The sequence below is a fragment of the Aegilops tauschii genome, chromosome 6 (assembly GCF_002575655.3).
Source record: "Aegilops tauschii subsp. strangulata cultivar AL8/78 chromosome 6, Aet v6.0, whole genome shotgun sequence".
Classification (NCBI taxonomy): domain Eukaryota; kingdom Viridiplantae; phylum Streptophyta; class Magnoliopsida; order Poales; family Poaceae; genus Aegilops; species Aegilops tauschii.
Window position 1 is genome coordinate 14,639,436 of NC_053040.3, and position 20,044 is coordinate 14,659,479.

Genomic DNA, 20,044 nt, shown 5'->3' on the forward strand with positions numbered 1-20,044 from the left:
TGTGATCCAGCGAACCATGAAGCGCGTTTGGAAAACGGGGTAGCCCCAAATTTTTTTTTACCATGCACTTATAATTTGTAAAACAAACGGAATTGGTCCGGTGGCAATTTCAAATAGGAAAAAAAATGTTTTTCCATATATAAGTTCAATAAATTTGCCATGCTCCAAAACACGAGATTCTTTTCTAAAAGCCACAAATGTCACCCTCTTAATAACAAAAATGCCACCCTCTTAATAATAAAAAAATCATGTTATTAATAATAAAACTGTCATGTACAAAAACTAAGTTGACTTGTGAACATTATAGAAAAATGTCATCCTCTTAATAATAACAATGACACCCTTTAATAATATAAATGCAATATTATTAATAACATGTCTCCTGTTAAAATCTGTTTAAAATACAATTTTATATTGGCAGCGAACGAGTTAAAAATGTGACGTCTCCTGTCCTTGCGCCAGGATCCGTGCAACAAATATGAGGAAGGTAGCGCGTTCACTGGGAGGGACTTAAAATCTGACGTTGGCCAGACAACATTTTTCATATAATTTTTTTGGAACATCAACATTACAAAAAAGCAAAATAAATAAATATAATTCAGTTCTCCATCCCGTACAAGCCAATGTTGCTTGCTGAAACAAAAACTGGTATCTACTAAGTCAACCAGTACGTCACCGATTTCTGTTGAAATGAAATGCCGGAGACATCCTCATATATGAGTTTAGGGAATAAACAGATTGTCACCAATGGCGCCAAAGTAGTAGTGAGACCACATAGACACATCCAGCCACCCCTCTTTTTTTTTCGAAACAGAAGCAACCCCTCTTTTCACATAGATAAAACAAACAAGTTCAGCTGACCTTCACGCTAGATCCGGTGGTGCACGCGCCACCAAAACTAGAGGAAACCTATTCAACACTGTCAGGGATTTCGCTTTTACAATAACGTATTGTTGTTTTTAGTCCGCTTGTAATATGATTGCCATCTTAGGCAACCTCTTGAACACAACACCTCAGAAATTGAGTAGGCGCAAAAAGTCCAACAAAAACCAGTCTACAGTTGTAAACTAGTGCATACGACAATTGTAGATCGGTGTATAAGTAAAGACCTACCCCCCCCCCCCCCCCCCCCCCCCCCGATACCATCACCCCATTACCTATTAAATATATTGCGCATCTTAGTTGGAAGTTGATTCACATACAAGGAGCTCATGTTAAATAGTGGATAAAATAAGGAAAATAAATAATGAAGTTTTCTAAGAAAGAATGTGTTAGTGGCATTGCTATTCCCCTTTAATAATAAAGAAAAGAAAATAAATAATAACAAGATTTGTACACAATTTACTCAAAAACTGCATTTTAATAATATACAAGAACAAACAAGTAATATGGATTTTTTTTGGTAAAATTAATTTTTCCCTGAAGGGATGAATTACTGACATTATTATTACTGTTATAGAAGAAAGAAAATGAAGTAAAAAAACTAAAACTAAATCAAAATAATTAAGTTGCCTAAGAAATAATGAACTAGTAGTATTGTTATTACCCTTTAAAAACAAAGAAAACGAACAAATAAAAGAAATGAAAACATTTTCGCACAATTTACACATAAATTCTGCTTTTTATTATATGCAACAATGATCATATAATAGTTGATTTTTCTAAAAAATGGTTCTTAAGAATGAATAATTAGTGATACTGGTATTATCCTTAACAAAGAAGAAATGAAATAAAAACTAAGACAACATCAAAATAATGAACCCCGCAAAAAAGCATCAAAATAATGAAGTTTTAATAAAAATTAGTGAACTAGTGATATTGATATTACCCTTTAATAAAAAAATACAAAAACCAAAATAAAGAACGGCAACTTGAACACAACTCACAAATAAACTGTGATTTTTTATATGCGAGAATAAGCATATAATAATGGATTTTTTGCACAAATAAATTCCTAAGAAGAATGAATTAGTGGCTTAAATATTACACTTAAATAAGAAACAAAATTGAATTAAAAATAATATTAAAATAATGAAGTTTTCTAATAAGTAATGAATTAGTGGAATTTGTATTACCCTTGAAGCTGAAAGAAAAACAGAGAGAATAAAAGAAATTACGCTTTTTCATAATATGTAAGAATAATTATATGCCTGCGGATAAACCTCTCAAAGTCCACCGCTACGCCGATCCACTGCAACAACATCGACCTAGACTTCGTGCTTCAATCTTTCCGTGGACCAATCACCCAATTCCCGATCAGATACCTAGGGCTACCCCTCACTACGGGCCGGCTATGCCTAGTTCATCTACAATTTCTCCTCGACCGCATCCGCGCCCGGCTCGCTGGGTGGAAGGGGCGGATGCTCTCCATTGCGGGTAGGCGTGTTCTTGTCCGCTGCGTCCTCACCGCCCTGCCCACATTCGCACTCACTGCGCTTCGGGTCCCCAAGAAGCTTCTGAAGGAGATTGACAAGTGCAGACATCGCTTCCTGTGGGGGAAGGACCAAGAGCTCTCTGGCGGCAGCTGCAAGGTCAACTGGGAACGTGTCTGCTCCCCGATCGAGCATGGTGGGCTCGTGAAGGAGATATGCCCTAGAGGCAATAATAAAGTTGTTATTTATATTTCTTTATATCATGACAAATGTTTATTATTCATGCTAGAATTGTATTAACCGGAAACTTAGTACATGTGTGAATACATAAACAAACAGAGTGTCCCTAGTATGCCTCTACTTGACTAGCTCGTTAATCAAAGATGGTTAAGTTTCCTGACCATAGACATGTGTTGTCATTTGATGAACGTGATCACATCATTAGAGAATGATGTGATGGACAAGACCCATCCGTTAGCTTAGCATAATGATCGTTAAGTTTTATTGCTATTGCTTTCTTCATGACTTATACATATTATTATGCAACTCCCGAATACCAGAGGAACACCTTGTGTGCTATCAAACGTCACAACGTAACTTGGTGATTATAAAGATGTTCTACATGTGTCTCCGAAGGTGTTGGGTTGGCATAGATCGAGATTAGGATTTGTCACTCCGAGTATCGGAGAGGTATCTCTGGGCCCTCTCGGTAATGCACATCACTATAAGCCTTGCAAGCAATGTGACTAATGAGTTAGTTGCGGGACGATGCATTACAGAATGAGTAAAGAGACTTGCCGGTAACGAGATTGAACTAGGTATGATGATACCCACGATCGAATCTCGGGCAAGTAACATACGGATGACAAAGAGAATGACGTATGTTGTTTTGCGGTTTGACCGATAAAGATCTTCGTAGAATATGTAGGAACCAATATGAGCATCCAGGTTCCGCTATCCCCCCTTTCCTTCTCCCTATCCCCCCTTTCCCCTTTCCCCTCTCCGTTGGAAGGAAGGGGGGGGGGTGAATCCTACTAGGAGTGGAGTCCTAGTAGGACTCCCCCCCATGGTGCGCCTCTCCCTGGCCGGCCACCTCCTCCCCCTCTCCTTTATATACGGGGGCGGGGGGCACCCCAAAGACACACCAATAGTTCTCTTAGCCGTGTGCGGTGCCCACCTCCACAGTTTACTCCTCCGGTCATAGCGTCGTATTTCTTAGGCCAAGCCCTGCGCGGATCACATCACAACACCGTCACCACGCCGTCGTGCTGACGGAACTCTCCCTCGACCCTCTGCTGGATCAAGAGTTCGAGGGACGTCATCGAGCTGAACGTGTGCTAAACATGGAGGTGTCGTACGTTTGGTACTTGGATCGGTCGGATCGTGAAGACGTTCGACTACATCAACCGCGTTAACCTAATGCTTCCGCTTTCGGTCTACGAGGGTACGTGGACACACTCTCCCCCTCTCGTTGCTATGCATCTCCTAGATAGATCTTGCGTGAGCGCAGGAATTTGTTTGAAATTGCATGCTACATTCCCCAACAGCTCGGCGTGCTGAACCTGTGAAAGTTCAGCCCTGCACTCCGGCTGCGATGGCTCTGGCACAGCTGGACGAACCCCTCTCGACCTTGGGTAGGAACGGAGCCCCCGTGCGATGCCTCAGACCAAGCCCTTTTCAATGCAGCGATGACGGTGACCATTGGTAATGGCAAGACGGCGAGCTTCTGGCATAGCTCATGGCTGGGAGTGGTGCCTTTGAAGTTTTGCTTCCCAACCCTCTTCAAGCATTCAAGACGCAAGTGCAGAACGATGGCTCAAGCCATCACTGGCGACCGTTGGATCTCGGACCTAGCACATGGCAACACCAGCAAACTGGGCAGTGAGGTTCTAAACCTGCATCGACTAATACAACAGCAGCAGCTCACCCTCCAGGAGGAAGACCGGGATCAGATTCGATGGAAATCCGGGCAGTACAACTCCCACTCGGCTTACACCCTACAGTTCCTGGGAGCAACGACCGGCATGTTCCATGACCTGATCTGGGGTACTTGGGCTCCGGCGAAGCTCAAACTGTTTGCATGGCTCCTCCACCAAAACAGACTGTGGTGCAACGACCGCCTCCAGCGTAGAGGTTGGACCAATGACTACTTCTACCAGCTCTGCCTTAGAAACCTCGAGTGCTCTGCACACTTATTCTAGGAGTGCACTTTCACGAAGACAATCTGGGCTGAACTGTGATCATGGCAACACTGTCAGGGTTTGATCCATGCATGCGAAAACAACGGCAGCAGCTCTCTGGAGAGGGTGGCAACCATGGTCTCGACGACACAACCAGCGTTCACGAAAGGAATAAAAATCCCTGGTGATGCTTGCGCTGTGGAAAATTTGGCAAGAGTGCAACCACTGCATCTTCAGGAGGAAGGAGGCAAGGGCGCGGGACATGCTCGATGAAATCAGAAGAGACCTTAGCCTGTGGCAACAGAGTGGAGTTAGATTTCTTCAGAGCCCCTTCGGGGACCCGCCGTGAGACAGTAGCCTTAGCAACGGTGCTGTCGGCACCTTTTTCCTTTTCTTTTCTTATCTCCTTGATCCCAGGATCACCGCATTTGTCACTTTTACCACTGCTCCCTGCTTAAATGAATGAAACACGAGCCAAGGCTGGCACTTTCAAAAAAAGAATAATTATATAATTGTGGATTTTTCGTCAAAAAAAAGATACGGTGTCATTCCCCGCGTATCTTTTCATAAACACATTCACACCATGCACACAACGGAGCTACTAATTCTTTTATTGCACACAACGGAACTTGAACAAAGAAATAGAATCGACAAAAAAAACACTCATAGGCATCGCATGCACAAAACACATGCGCACACACGTTATGCATCTGCTAATTCAGCTGATCAAGCCTCGTATGTGGATGCACTGTAGAAGTGCATGCTCTAGCCAATGCAACCAAAAGACCGATCTAAGAGAGAGGGCCGGACATTATACTCCAGCACTCCCCCTCACGTCTATGCTCCTTTGGAGCTATATGACATGGGCAGCGGAAGCGGCGGCAGGCCACAATTATTTATTGCATTTACTGTGTTTTGAACTCTGAACCTATTGGTTGTAAGTTTATGCACCTAACCGGTTCATCCATCAGACCGACCTGATGGAAGAGACTAGGCAGCACATTATACGTCAACACTCCCCCTCCAGCCGGGTCTTGAACTCAAGACCTCTTGGCTCCGATACCATGTAGAAGTGCATGCTCTAGCCAATGCAACCAAAAGACCGATCTAAGAGAGAGGGCCGAACATTATACTCCAACACTCCCCCTCACGTCTATGCTCCTTTGGAGCTATATGACGTGGGCAGCTGAAGCGGGGCAGGCCGCAATTATTTATTGCGTTTACTGTGTTTTGAACTCTGAACCTATTGGTTGTAAGTTTATGCACCTAACCAGTTCATCCATCAGACCGACCTGAAGGAAGAGACTAGGCAGAACATTATAAGTCAACATGCACCAGCCCAAAAGTACCAGCCGATGCTTTGACCAGGTAATAAAGGGTTAGTGGAAAAATATCGACTGATCCTAACTTTATTCCTAGGACATTGTCCAATAGCTAATTTGGAAAAATAAATTGAGTCATAACGAACACAACACAAAGTCACAAATACGACACATTCGATCTTCTATGTTGAACAGTGCAGATAACTCAAAAGGCTTGAGTGCTTGACAATGTACGATAACAACAAAAACTCGAATGTAAAGCAAACGAATTCATGCAGCAAGATAGAGTAGCAGGTACTTAGTTATTACTACAGTAAGTTTTTGCGGTCGGCTAGATCAGATGGGAGATGGTGCCGATGGCGGTGCGCTGCTGTTGTCGTCCCTGTAGAACTGCAGCACTGTGTAGATGGTCTGCATGATGGTCATGCCGAGGAGTAAGATGGCGGCGGCGAGGGAGAGGAACGCCCATGGGCTCCTGAAGTACGTGTGGATGAGGTTGGCACGCCTAATGTTCCACGGCTTCCGGAAGTAGCCGTTCACCTGCCGCTGCACGGCGTCGAGTGCGCTGTTGGGATCGAGCATCACATCCCTGGAAATGGTGTTGAACAGCTTGGCCACGGCCTGGTCGCTACCGATGGCGTTCTGGATGATACCCTTGGAGCTCAGCAGCTCCACGTCCTTGGCCGAGTTGATGATGTTGTTCATGAAGAAGACGTAGTCGGTCACGTCGTTGCCTGCGCCGACGTGCAGCCGCTCGAACGCCATCACGTTGAGGAACATGTACTCGGTGGAGTCGTCCACCGACACAGTCGGCATGGTCAGCGTGCCGCTCCGAAACTGGATGTCGTGCAGGCTCAACGTCTTGCTCGGCTTGAACTGAATCCCGGCTTCGTAGAGCTTCAGTGCTGACCGGATGATGGCGTTGTCCTCCTCAATGTCCTGGGGGCTCCAGATTTGATGGCACTTACCAGTGAGCATGCTCCGGCGAAAGACATCTAGTGGGTGGAGCCCTAGGCCGATGCCTGGTGGAAATGGGCCGGATGATTGGGCTAGAAATTCCAGAACCATTCGGTTGATGAAGTCGTTGTTCTGGCATAAAGAGAAAGAGACACCATATATTAGTCTCAAAACAGTCTTATACCCCGTTTTATAGATAAAGCAACCATCACAATTACATATAAAATGTTCAAGTGCTACAAAAGTAAATATAAGTTTGCTGAGGCAACAAGACAAAACTGCCCAAAATTAAAGAGAAAACAAGCCACACGGGTGGAAGATCAGCGGCTAGCAGGAGAAGCAAGGTACATTTTTATTCGTTTCTTTGAATAATTTCTGTGCAATTTGATGGTTTATTTGTTCTTATAACAGTATTGGAAGGCAAAGTAGTTAATAATTACCGGAGGCTTTCCACTCTCAACCTCAACGAGCTTCTGGAGCAGGAGTAAAGGTAGCTGGTTCTCAAGCATGAGCATGTCTCGCCGGATGTAGGGCACCATGTTGAGTGTCCCGTGGGGGCTGAAGATCGGGTCGTTATGTGCGTAGTCGCTTACCTGCTTCCCGTCGGCGGCGGTGCACCTCATGACCTCCAGCAGGAAGCAGCCGTCGAAGATCATCATGGCCAGGAACCGCTCCCTGCCACCGCCGCGCCACTCACCGTCGAGGTCCATGTACGCGCCCTGCAGCTGCTCCGCGATGTCCTCCACGCCGTCGACGAGCTTGTCAAAGGTCCGCTCCGCGCGCTGGAGCAGCTGCTGCAGCGCCCGGCACTTGTGCTCCTCCATGGGCCGCAGGTCAAGGTCGCCATGATGGAAGGGGCCCAGCGACACCACCTGCGGCTGGTACGCCTTGCTCTTGATGTTGGTCATGCAGGGCGGCACGCGGTAGATGCAGTGGCGCTCCCACCGCGACACCACCGCCGACTTGTCAGCTTCCTTGAGCTTCTTCTCCACGTCCACCACCCACGTCCTCTTGCTGCTGCTGCCGCCGGCCGCCGCCATTCTGATTGATCTCTCTATCATATGAGATTTCTATAGCTAGGATAGTAGATGTATGTGCGTGCAGGGGAGGTTAGCAGCTAGCTATTATATAGACAGATAAAGATCATGTTCGCCATATACGTTGCCTATGCAACAACGTTACTTGCATTACATGCCACATTATAGTATGTTTATGTTATATTTGGATCTAGTATATCAGGAAGGGGTCATGGTCTATTGTAATTGCATGTGGCCCATACAAGATGCTAGGGGGAGCATCTGGCCGGAGCCCTGAGGAAGCGAGGAATATGTACGTTAAAGTAACTGTTGTCGGGAATGATAACATTTGGTTTAGGATGGAGTGGAGACGTGCCTGCAGACAGGTGCATGCGTCGCGCCGTTGCGCCCATTAACTCCAGATCGACCAAGACACGAACATGTGCAGAGGCGGTTTTTGGGTGATTTGTAGCACCGTGGATGAGTAAATAGCATAAAATATCACATTTGGGACCAAGGTTACATGAAACTATCATTTTTTTTTAATTTCTCAAAAATCTACCACTATTTTGTTTGGTTGTTCCAAACAAAAAACAATGACAATGTGCTTTAAAATTGATCCGATTTATGCCAGGTTGGGTCCGCTTCTTAACAAACCGTTTGTTGACTGTTTATTACCGATACTTATATGTGAGGCTCATATGTAAGCTCTCTCTCCTTCCTCTTCTCTTTCTTCTCTCCCGAGCCAGAGAAGTGCACACCATGGCCGGAGCCACGGACCGCGTAGCCAGGTCGAGGTTGGAACGCCCTGTAGCGCGCCCACGGTCGGTGCGCCCAGTAGCATGCCCGGCAAAGCCAAGGCCACGGCTAGCCGTTGTGTGCACCCACAAGGCAAGCAGCAGCGGCGGCAGCAAGCGTCAGCCACGGCAAGCAGCAGCAGCGAGCGGTGGCAAGTAGCAGCGGCAGCGAGTGGTGACATGCAGCGACGACGGCTTCGCTCTGGCTGGTCGTGGTCGCGCGTAAGCTAGCTACTAGCTCCGGTTGACCGCGGTACGCACAGGAGCTAGCTAGCTCCGGCTGCGTCCATCCGTGAGTTAGCTTGCTCCGTCTGGCCGCGGTCCGTGGACTCGATGGTTTTCTTTAAATAAAATAACAGGGACCTTATTGCATATTTACAAAAGCTTATAGGATCTGATTGCTTTCTTTCAAAAACTTACAGGGACTCAAATTCTTTTTTTAAATATAAAAAAGTGTAGGGACCAAATTGCTTTTCATTTTTTGCAAGAGGCTGACATGTGGGCTCCACTTGTCGTAACGATCAACCTAACGGTGTTGACTTTTATGTCAAGTCAGACCGGAAGAGTGGACCAACGTTATCGCAATCACGGTTAAAAGTTAACCATTCTGTCACTAGTGTTTTGTTAGAACAGCCAAACAAAATAGTGATAGACTTTTGAGAAATTAATAAAATGGTAATTTTCTATAACCCCACCAAATGTGGTAGTTTTTGCTATCACTTTTGCTTCGGTACACCCCTAAACACATTGACGGTCGAGATCTTTCTATAACCCTTCACAATAAAGGGTAGCATGATCGTTTCACCCACGCCTATACACGCGCCCTCAGCTATTTTTCACTTTCCTTTTTTTTTAAAGAGTGCAGGACACATGAATCAAACTCAAGACCTCTTGGTCTAAGGGTCTAAGAAGGATCACACTAACCAAGTAAGACATCCTAATGCTTGTTCGTATGTACACTTTTTTTGTTTTCTTCTACTTCAGTTCGCGGCTAGGCCTTCTCATTATTGAATCAGTCTTTTTATCACCATTTATTTTTTATGTTTTATCCGTTGTTTTCATTTTTATTTTTCAAAAAATTCTCATGGTTGTAAAATTTTATTCAAATTTTAAAAATTGTTCGCTTTTCAAAAACAAATCATAAAGTACAAACATTCGCACTTAAAACAATTGTACAGAGATGTCACAAAATTGTTCATGTCTTTCAAAATTGCTCATACTGTCATAACACGAACAATTTTTAAAAAGAGCGAACAAAATTTTAAAAATGATTAAAAAACACTACAAAATTTGAAATTTCAAGCAAAAACCAGAAATTATGAATAAAATTTGAAACCAATTTATTTTGAATTTCCACAAACATTTTTTTGCGTTTATGTAGAAAATGTTTGAATACGGGATTACTTTCTAAATTCCAAATAAATTTTGAAAGCACGAACATTTTTTGAAAATGCAGAATTGTCGAAATCGCAAAAACATGGCATTGTGCCTTGGAATGGTGATACAAGGACCTAGAAAAAAATTGGTCCATATGAATGATGTCGAAAAAAGCTACTCTGAGACGGAACCTTCCGCCCAACCCAAACGTCCTACCCAAACATTTTTCCACTTAAATTCTTCAATATTTTTTTTAAATTCACAAACTTTATTTTCAAATTCATTAACTTTTTTACATATTGCGGAACACTTTTCAACTTTTACAAAAGTTTTATAAAAGCCCGTATTTTTTTTTCAAATTCATAAGCATTCCTTTTCAAAAATGATGAAATTTTCAAAATGGCGAATGCTTGGGCCGGTCCAACAGGTACCCGACGACAGCGATGCCGTCGCCCAGTTGGGCAAGGCCTGAGCTTTTTTTTTTGCTATTCTTTTTTTCGTTTTTTCTTTTTTGAACTGTTTTATAAATTTTATAACCTGTTTTAAATTTGAAATATTATTTGAATACCAAAAAATGTTATTGTTTCGAAATATCTTCTACAAATTAGAAAATGTTCCTGAATTTCAAAAAAGTTCACATTTTTTAATTTTAGTTCATAAATTCAATATTTTTTGTGTTTTAAAAATGTTGATAGATTTTAAAAATTATGTGGTTTGCAATTTGTGTACAACATCAATATTTTGGTATTTGTTAACAATTTCATAAAAAGTGTTGATGTTTAGAAAATTTTCATACAAAATTTGATATTCCAAAATTGACAAATTTCAAGAAATTATTCGGATATAAGATAATGTGCATGTTCATTGATAATGACAGAAATTGTAAAAAAAACAAAAGCCTTGCCCTACCGGCCTACCCGAACCACCACCTTTGAAAGTGACATGCATGAAATGACACCAAATTTTGGCAGCATGTGGGCATGCTCATGACAGGTGTCCATGCAAAATTTGAAGGAATTCGGACACCGAACACACGCTGCATCACATTCGGCTAGTGTTTTGGTGTTTTTTCACCGAGGAAACCCTAGAAAATGTATAAAATGTCAGAACTCAATTAAATTTATCTTGTATGCTTAGCATGGTGATGCTAGTGTGTCGAAAAAAATTGGGTCCATTTGATTGCTGATAAAAAAAAGTGGATCCATACTTGCTCTATCGGCCAACCTGAACCACCACTTTTGAACCTGGAGTGCTTATTGCCATACATAAAATGGCACCTTCAGCATGTGTGCATGCTCATGGCAGGCCTCCATGCAAAATTTCAAATAATTCGAACACCTAATGCACGTTGCATCACATTCGGCTAGTTTGTGGAAAAAAGTTAGCACCATTTTATTTATGTGAAAAAAGTGCATCCAGACTTGCCCTTCCGGCCTACCCGAATCACCACCTTTGAAAGTGACATGCATGAAATGACACCAAATTTTGCCAGTATGTGAGCATACTCATAGAAGGACTCCATGCAAAATTTGAGGAATTTGGACAAAGAACACACGTTGCGTCACGTTCGGCTAGTGTTTTTGGGTTATTTTTACCAGGAAAACCCTAGAAAATACATAAAGTGTCAGAATTCAATGAATTTTGTCATGCATGATTGGCATTATGATGCTAACGTATGGAAAAAAATTTGTCCACTATATTGATGTGAAAAAAGTGCATCCAAACTTGCCCTACCGGCCTACCCAAACCACAACCTTTGAACATTGTGTGCTTCTTGCGATGCATGAAATGACATCAAATTTTGCCACCACGCGGGCATGCTCATGGCAGGCCTCCATGAAAAATTTGAGGGAATTCTGACACCTAACGCACGCTGCATCATGTTCGGCTAGTGTTTTAGGGTTTTTTTCACCAGCAAAACTTAGAAAATGAATAAAATGTCAAAACTCAATGAAATTTATCATTTATGGTTGGCATGGTGATGCTAGTGTGAAGAAATTTGGGTCCAATTTATTGATGTGAAAAAAAGTACATTCAGACTTGCCCTACCGGCCTACCTGAACTACCACCTTTGAAGATGTTGTGCTTCATGCCACGCATGAAATGACACAAAATTTTGCCAGCATGTAGGCATGCTCATGGCAAGCCTTCATGCAAAATTTGAAGGAATTCGGACACTGAACGCACGTTCGGCTAGTGTTTGAGGGTTTTTTCACCGGGAAAAATACTAGAAAATGCATAAAACGTCATAACTCAATTAAATATATCATGAATGCTTGGCATGGTGATGCTAGCGTGTGGAAAAAAATTTGGTCCATTTTAGATGTGAAAAAGTGCATCCAGACTTGCAGTACCGGCCTACCCAAACAACCACCTTTGAACATGGTGTGCTTTTTGCCATGTATGAAATGACACCACATTTTGCCAGCATGTGGACATATTCATGGCAGGCCTCCATGCAAAATTTGAAGGATTTCGGATACCGAACGCACGTTGTGTCATGTTCGGCTAGTGTTTTAGGGTTTTTTTCACCAGAAAATGCATAAAATGTCAGAAATCAATGAAATTTATCATGGATGCTTGGCATAGTGATGCTAGTGTGTTGAAAATTTTGGGTCCATTATATTGATATGAGCATTTTTTAAAGAAAAAGAACGATAAACAAAAAACAACAAGAATGAAAAAGAAACAAAAAATGAACAATAAACCGATCGCTGTTTGATATATTTCTATTCAATAGATGTTAAAAAAAATATTTGAAGTTTTTTATGTTAGCATGTTTCTTTTTAATCGAACAATAGACACACATTTTTGTTTGAACGAACAATTTTTCTATTTAATAGGTGTTAAAAAATTTAATTATTTTTATGTGAGCATTTTTGTATTTAAACGAACTATTATTTGGCCTATCTTTACAATTTTTATAAAATAAGGATATTTTGACTTTAGGAAAAAATTGTTAAAAAGGGAACCTTTTTGAAATTTTGAACAAAAATTTATAAGTGTGAGCATTTTTTGATAAATAAAAAAAATGAGTAGAAAAAACAAAAAAGAAATAGTGATAAAAGGACCGGTTCAACAATGGGCCGGCCCAGCCGCGAACTGAAGTAGAAGAAAAGAAAAAAAAAGTAAATAGGCATAAGCATCAGGATGTCCTGTTAATTTCTTTGACGTTATTAGGATGTCTTGTTGGGTAGTGTGGTTCTTCTTAGACCAACATGTCTTGAATTTGAGTCGCGTTGCCTGATGAAATGACCATACCGCCTTTATATGGTTTAGGGGGGTGGTGATGGTGGGGTGTACCGAAGCAGGCCTCTTTTGCTTTTTTACTCCACCGTGGATGAAAGCAGGCCTCTTTTGCTTTTGTACAAAAAATATTCAAATCGAAACATTAAATGTTTATCCTAAACAAACATTAAATGTTTTAAGGTATAACTTTTATGTCACATAATTCATGTTACATATTACAAAAATTAGCGAGCTAGAGATACACGCATGAGGGAGCATAAAGCAAATGCATGCGATGCCTCCGTCCTAGAGCTGATTAGATGTTCGCTTGCCTGGACCATTCCCAACAACTGAACAACATCTACTTTCAGGTGCGAATTAATTCCTCGCTTCCTCGTGCCTCCGGCCAGCAGCTCCCGTAGCATCTTTATCTCCCCTTTCCCTAAAGCCTGCAACTTCTGATCATCTCGTAGCTGTAAAGACTACATGCAATGACACAAATTGACCATGACCCCTTCCTCACGGTAATAGAATATACTCCCTCCGTCCAGAAATACTTGCCCTAAAAATGGTTGTATCTAGACTTATTTTAGTTATAGATACATTCATTTTGTCCATTTCTAGGACAAGTATTTCTGAATGAAGGGAGTATTATGTATCATATGAGGAGTGCTATGCGTCGGCTGGCGGATCTTTCGCGAGGCGTCAGATCTGGCACAAATCTAATGCCGAGCATTGTTCTTCACTTCTGCAACATACATTGTGTTATAGAACTTTTTTGCAAAATTTGCAGCGGATATTTGTTACAAAGGTTGTGTTGTATATATATTTTTGCAACATAGATTATGTTGTAGATTTTATTTGCAACAGAGGTTATGTTCCAGAAATTTTTCTCTGCATCGTCGAGTTGCCACTGCAACATTACCCATCTTTCAGAAACATGGATAATGTTGCAAAAACCTTGAGACTTACGTTGGGCGCGGAGTGTAGAATTGTCCTGATGATTCTAATCATTTCTCATACATCATATAACCAAGTTTTTAAGGAAAACTTTCGATCTATTCATCATCTGTTAAGGCAGTAAAAAGAACACTAGAAGTAAATATTACATCTAGGTTCGTAGACCACCTAGCGATGACTACAAGCATTGGAGTGAGCCGAAGACGCGCCGTTGTCGTCACCCCTCCCTAACCAGAGCCGGATAAAGACAGTTGGAAGTCGTCGTGCTAAGCCCCAATAGGACCAGCGCACCAAAACAACAATCGCCGTTGACAAAGAGAAGTGTAGAGCAGAAGGATCCAACCTGAAAACAGATGAACACTAACAAACATTGTTGGAGACAGATCGGCATCGATGCCGGTGGGAGGCAGGGAAACCCTAGTCGCCGTGTGGGGAGGAGCTGAAAGAACATTTCCGCGTGAACCTTCCAACCCATATATCATATAGCCTACTATAATAAAATCTATGACCATGTACTAAACTGCATGCGTGTTACCATGGAGTGAAACAAGGGGACCAGCACCAGACAATGGAATAGGACCAGCATGGGTGCAAGCACATGATGAACCTCTTTTTGTACATACACACCTGTCTAGCACGCGGAATGTGGCATGCAATGCAACTTATGCAAGTAACGTATCTCTCTACGAACATATAGCGCCCTGCGCTCTGCATCGGCATCCACAATTCCACACGCATGCAAAGATCAGTACTGCCTGACCATTATCCTAGCTATCGCAAGTTCGCAACCATATATCTTGCATAAATAAATCAATCGTAATGGCGGCGGCCGGCGGCAGCAGCAGCAAGAGGACGTGGGTGGTGGACGTGGAGAAGAAGCTCAAGGAAGCCGACAAGTCGGCGGAGGTGTCGAGGTGGGAGCGCCACTGCATCTACCGCGTGCCGCCCTGCATGACCAACATCAAGAGCAAGGCCTACCAGCCGCAGGTGGTGTCGCTGGGCCCCTTCCACCACGGCGACCGCGACTTGCGCCCCATGGAGGAGCACAAGCACCGGGCGCTGCGCCAGCTGCTCCTGCGCGCGAACCGGCCGCTCGACAACTTCGTCGCCGCCGTGGAGGAGGTCGTGGAGGAGCTTGAGGGCGCGTACATGGACCTCGACACCGAGTGGCGTGCCGATGGCGGCGGCAGGGAGCGGTTCCTGGCCATGATGATCTTCGACGGCTGCTTCTTGCTGGAGGTGATGAGGTGCACGGCCGCCGACGGGAAGCAGGTCGGCGACTACGCACATAACGACCCGATCTTCAGCCCCCACGGGATACTCTACATGGTTCCCTACATCCGGCGAGACGTGCTCATGCTCGAGAACCAACTACCTCTGCTCCTGCTCCAGAAGCTCGTTGAGGTTGAGAGTGGAAAGCCTTCGGTAATTATTATCCACCCTGCCTTCCAATACTGTTGTTAAAAAAATTAAACAATGAAAATTGCACAGAAATAATTCAAAAAATATACCTTATAAATATTCCATAAACTGTTTTGAAATATGACGTGAAGCAATTAAATTCACGCTAGTTAACATATATGCAACAGTAGTCTTTTTGTGAAGGTCTCATTGCCAAAATTTTAAATATATAAAAAGCAGGATTGCTAAATCTCAGTCGACCGAGACATAACCAGTCTCGGTTGATGCTATATTCGGGAGATCTTACATGAAAGATTTATGCAAAAAATTCTTTAGAAATTAGTCTTTTATTTATATATTATGTCACTGGACTGGGACTTGATTAAATCTTAGTCGACTGAGACCTAGCCACACCCATATAAAAGAGGACACACGATTGTAATCCGTTCGATCAGACAAGTAATATGGATCGGAAGGAATACATAAATTGCCCAAATTTACAATTTGGGAAGTTGATTTCGTGACAGAGGGAAGGAGGCAAAGGCGGAGCTTCGAGGCCGAGCCGGAGGCGATGTAATTCGCCGCCGCGGCTCATGCGGAGGTGGTGCGAGGATTGACTAGTGTGGGTGTGGCAGGGGAGGCGGACGCCTTTAGTATTGATTCCCACCTGACTTAGAGAACGCCCTCGCTGGAGGCAAGGATGGAATGGAATGGTGAGCTGCAGACCTGCAGTGAGGCGTGCTTTCATAGCCGGATGAGAGGCTGTCAGACGAGCAACGGAGAATGAACGAAGAGGAAGAAAGATGGAAGAAGAAGAATAAAAAAAGAATGATGGAATCCAACAGCCCTGAAAATTGACTTACCCAAAATAAAGTTTCAAGCATAGTCGGTCACAAAAATGGGTGTGCTTCGGTACACACCTTTCTTTTTAGGACACAATAGCTATGTGTAAGTTGACTGATTTGCAATTCTAGTACCACCTACTACGTCAAGCTGACTTCGGCAGGACACCACCTTGCTTCTCCTGCTAGCTGCTGATCTTCCATCCGTGTGGCTTGTTTTCTCTTTAATTTTGGGCATTGCCCCAACAAACTTATATTTTCTTTTGTTACAACTGAACATTTTATATGGACTCATGATGGTTGGTTTATCTATAAAGTGGGGTAAAAGACTGATTCTACGGTGTCTCTTTCTCTTCAACTAATGGATGTTGATGATTGCATGCATGCATGATGGCCAGAACGACGACTTCATCAACCGAATGGTTCTGAAATTTCTGGCCCAATCATCTGGGACACGACCAGCAGGCATCGGCCTAGGGCTCCACCCGCTGGATGTCTTTCGCCGGAGCATGCTCACTGGTAAGCACCACAAAATCCGTAGCCCCCAGGACATCGAGGACGACAACGCCATCATCCGGTCAGCAGTGGAGCTCTATGAAGCCGGGATCCAGTTCAAGCCGAGCAAGACGTTGAGCCTGCACGACATCCGGTTCCGGCGCGGCACGCTGAGCATGCCGACGGTGTCGGTGGACGACTCCACCGAGTACATGTTCCTCAACATGATGGCGTTCGAGCGGCTGCACGCCGGCGCCGGCAACGACGTGACAGGCTACGTCTTCTTCATGGACAACATCATCGACTCGGCCAAGGACGTGGCGCTGCTGAGCTCCAAGGGGATAATCCAGAACGCCATCGGCAGCGACCAGGCCGTGGCCAAGCTCTTCAACACCATCTCCAGGGACGTGGTGCTCGAGCCCAACAGCGCCCTCGACGCCGTGCAACGGCAGGTCAACGGCTACTTCCGGCAGCCGTGGAACATGTGGCGCGCCAACCTCATCCACACCTACTTTAGGAGCCCCTGGGCATTCCTCTCCCTCGCCGCCGCCGTCTTCCTCCTAGGCATGACCGTCATGCAGACCGTCTACACTGTGCTGCAGTTCTACGGGGGCGACAGCAACAGCCCGCCCCCATCGGCACCATCTCCTATGTGAGCCAGCCGGCCGCAAAAACTTTATAACTAAGTGCCTGCTACTCAATCTTGCTGCATGAATTCGTTTTGTTTTCTGTTCCAGGTTTTGTTGTTGTCGTACATCGGTCAAGCCTCTGGGTTATCTGCACTGTGCAGGAGCAAAGATAGCATGTGTTGTGTTTGTGACTTTGTGTTGTGTTTGTGACTTTGTGTTGCGTTCGTCATGATTCAATTTATTTTCGCAATTGTACATGAAACACGGTCGTGTTCCGAGTGTAAATATTACGCCCTATGACCAATGGATCATTCCTCCCCTAGCGATCGATTAAGTTCGCCAGGGGAACCTCCCCATCTGACGTTCGACATTCATGTATTGGGATCCTTTGTAAGCTGCTAGCTAATTACCTAGTGTTGTTGCTTGAGTTCATGTTCGTGATGGTGATCGATCGCCACACAGTGGAAGTGGCTGATGATCATGGGACGTCATTGACCGGCTGACGGTGTAGTGTTGGCTAATAAGACCGCTCTCAATGCTCCACCGTGGCACTATCTATATGCAATACTCCTTTTGTTTTTGTATACAGGGCCATTTCATTTTTCGTGGTGTCCATGTACTCAGTTTTGCCCTCAGTTGCGAATCGTGCTCAGTTTTGTCCCTAGTCTGTCCGCACAGACTCGTTCCGTGAACACTGTCGTCTCCGTCAGGTCAACGTTTTGACTCGGCCCTTACAGGTGGGACCAGGCGGCAGAAATGCGCTAGACGATCAGACCGTTGCACGCGTGGCTTGTGGGACCCAGCAAAGAGCCGTTGAGCAGAGAGCCGTTGCGGGTGTGCTATATAAGCGGGCGACAGAGAGTGGCGGTGACCACGGCGACAGAGAGCACTGCGGTGACCTCGGCGACAGAGAGAGCGGCGGTGGGAAGATAGCTGTGGAGGGCGCGGCGGCGTTGAGATCCCCTTCGGCTCCGAGCTCCATGTCTTCTTCAAGCTCCCGCACCACCTCGCGGATGCAGAGCCCGGCGCGCGTGGAGATGCCTATCTTCGTATGTCCGCTGTGTCGGGCGGGCGTTGATCAGAGGGTTTCTCACACACCGAAGAACCATAATCGTCCGTTCTACATGTGCAGCGAGAATGGGGTAAGAATCGGGGCAATTGCACCATTTTTGTGGTCGGTATCTTTGAGCAATGAGTTGATCTGTTTGGCGTTCATGCAGGTGCAATGTTTCTTCCTTTGGGTCGATGCTCTGGCCAAGACATTGACGAATGAACTGCAAGAAGAGCATGAAGAATGGTTGCCCATGCTGCCACGAACGGCAGTGGCCGCAGCAGGTGCTCCGCAAGAAGAGACGGAGGGCAAAGCACGCGATGACAGAGAGCTAGCTTTTGAGCTTAGGATGTTGAAGAAGAAGGTTAGGAAGCTTGAAGATCAAGCACATATACCCATTTGCAATTACTTTTGGGCATTTGTAGGTATGGTAATCGCACTGGCTGTAATGTTGAAATTGTATGGAAAGGCATGAATTAGGACCCCATGAATTATGGAGGAATTTGTAAGCTTGAAATTGTATGAGAAATTCACCTTTTTTAAATGTTGGTCAAAGTTGTTCAAATGTTGAAAAAAGGGAGAAGAAATGACCAACATTTAAATATGTTGAAAAAGGGTGAAGAAATGAGAAATTCAGAAACTTTGATCAATGAAATGCAGCTCTCTGCTCTGCCTTTCTGTAAAAAAAAAGGTTTCTCTGTGGGCCAAATTCAGAGCGGAGAGCCAAGTGCCGGACTAATGGGCCAACTGCATCCAATTAGGCCCATTCGGGGGTGGGCAAATGAGATCTCTTGCGTGTTTTTCTGTTTTCTGCTCCGATTTGGTTTAGGCAGTAAATCGTTTTATTTAATGCTGAAACTTTTTATGAAAACTAATTGAATTATTCCAGAGCTAAAAATTAAGTTTAGAATTTTTTGGAGCTGTTAAATATTTAATACCAATTTAATTAATCCAATTCAAATATATCGTGATTTAAATCGAAGACCAAAATGTCATGGAAAATGTGCCTCGGCTCTAGTAGAGGTTTACACCTGGTGCCAAAATTAATGAACATTTTTTAAGGGCATTACATTGAGGAAAAAATAATTTATCTAAAAAAATGAAGGCTGGAAAATGCACAAAAAATTGGTGGAGCTGGGACTCGAACCCGGGACTGCATGGGTTTGTGGCGTTTAGGGCTACGCTGGTAACCGCTCGGGCAGATGGAAAGACTTTGACACGACTTGGGAAGGAAGCTATACTGGTTTAGGGTTTAAAAACGCATGTTTGTATTGAATGTTTTGCACACACATGAGAGTGGTTTTCCTTTGTTTTGCACTGAACTTTTGGAGGGTTGGAAACGTATGTTTGCACTGCCATATGATTATGTTTAGAGTGGCACTTGGTTTAGGGTTTAAAGGGAATAAATGTGCATGTT

General features: G+C 44.0%; 3 protein-coding genes across 3 annotated transcripts; 2 read left to right on the forward strand and 1 right to left on the reverse strand.

The window, feature by feature from the left end:
- Positions 1-4,060: 4,060 nt before the first annotated feature.
- Positions 4,061-4,573, forward strand: LOC109739896 (uncharacterized). Its single transcript, XM_020298973.1, has one exon. The coding sequence runs from the start codon at positions 4,061-4,063 to the stop codon at positions 4,571-4,573; it is 513 nt and encodes a 170-aa protein (XP_020154562.1).
- Positions 4,574-5,641: 1,068 nt separating this feature from the next.
- LOC109739902 (UPF0481 protein At3g47200-like) lies at positions 5,642-7,913 on the reverse strand. Its single transcript, XM_020298977.4, has 2 exons — positions 7,272-7,913; positions 5,642-6,963 (listed from the first exon to the last, which is right to left on the reverse strand). The coding sequence occupies exons 1-2, from the start codon at positions 7,890-7,892 to the stop codon at positions 6,211-6,213; spliced, it is 1,374 nt and encodes a 457-aa protein (XP_020154566.1). The 5' UTR covers positions 7,893-7,913; the 3' UTR covers positions 5,642-6,210.
- A 7,042-nt stretch (positions 7,914-14,955) lies between these two features.
- Positions 14,956-17,877, forward strand: LOC109739897 (UPF0481 protein At3g47200). The gene is made up of 2 exons (XM_020298974.3): positions 14,956-15,634; positions 16,851-17,877. The coding sequence occupies exons 1-2, from the start codon at positions 15,029-15,031 to the stop codon at positions 17,601-17,603; spliced, it is 1,359 nt and encodes a 452-aa protein (XP_020154563.1). The 5' UTR covers positions 14,956-15,028; the 3' UTR covers positions 17,604-17,877.
- The last annotated feature ends 2,167 nt before the right edge of the window (positions 17,878-20,044 follow it).

Coding starts and splice junctions, on each gene's coding strand:
- LOC109739896 (XM_020298973.1), top strand. CDS start 4,061: ATGACGGTGACCATTGGTAATGGCAAGACGGCGAGCTTCTGGCATAGC.
- LOC109739902 (XM_020298977.4), bottom strand. CDS start 7,892: ATGATAGAGAGATCAATCAGAATGGCGGCGGCCGGCGGCAGCAGCAGC. Junction 6,964..7,271: donor TTGAGAGTGGAAAGCCTCCG/GTAATTATTAAC, acceptor TCTTTATGCCAG/AACAACGACTTCATCAACCG.
- LOC109739897 (XM_020298974.3), top strand. CDS start 15,029: ATGGCGGCGGCCGGCGGCAGCAGCAGCAAGAGGACGTGGGTGGTGGAC. Junction 15,635..16,850: donor TTGAGAGTGGAAAGCCTTCG/GTAATTATTATC, acceptor CATGATGGCCAG/AACGACGACTTCATCAACCG.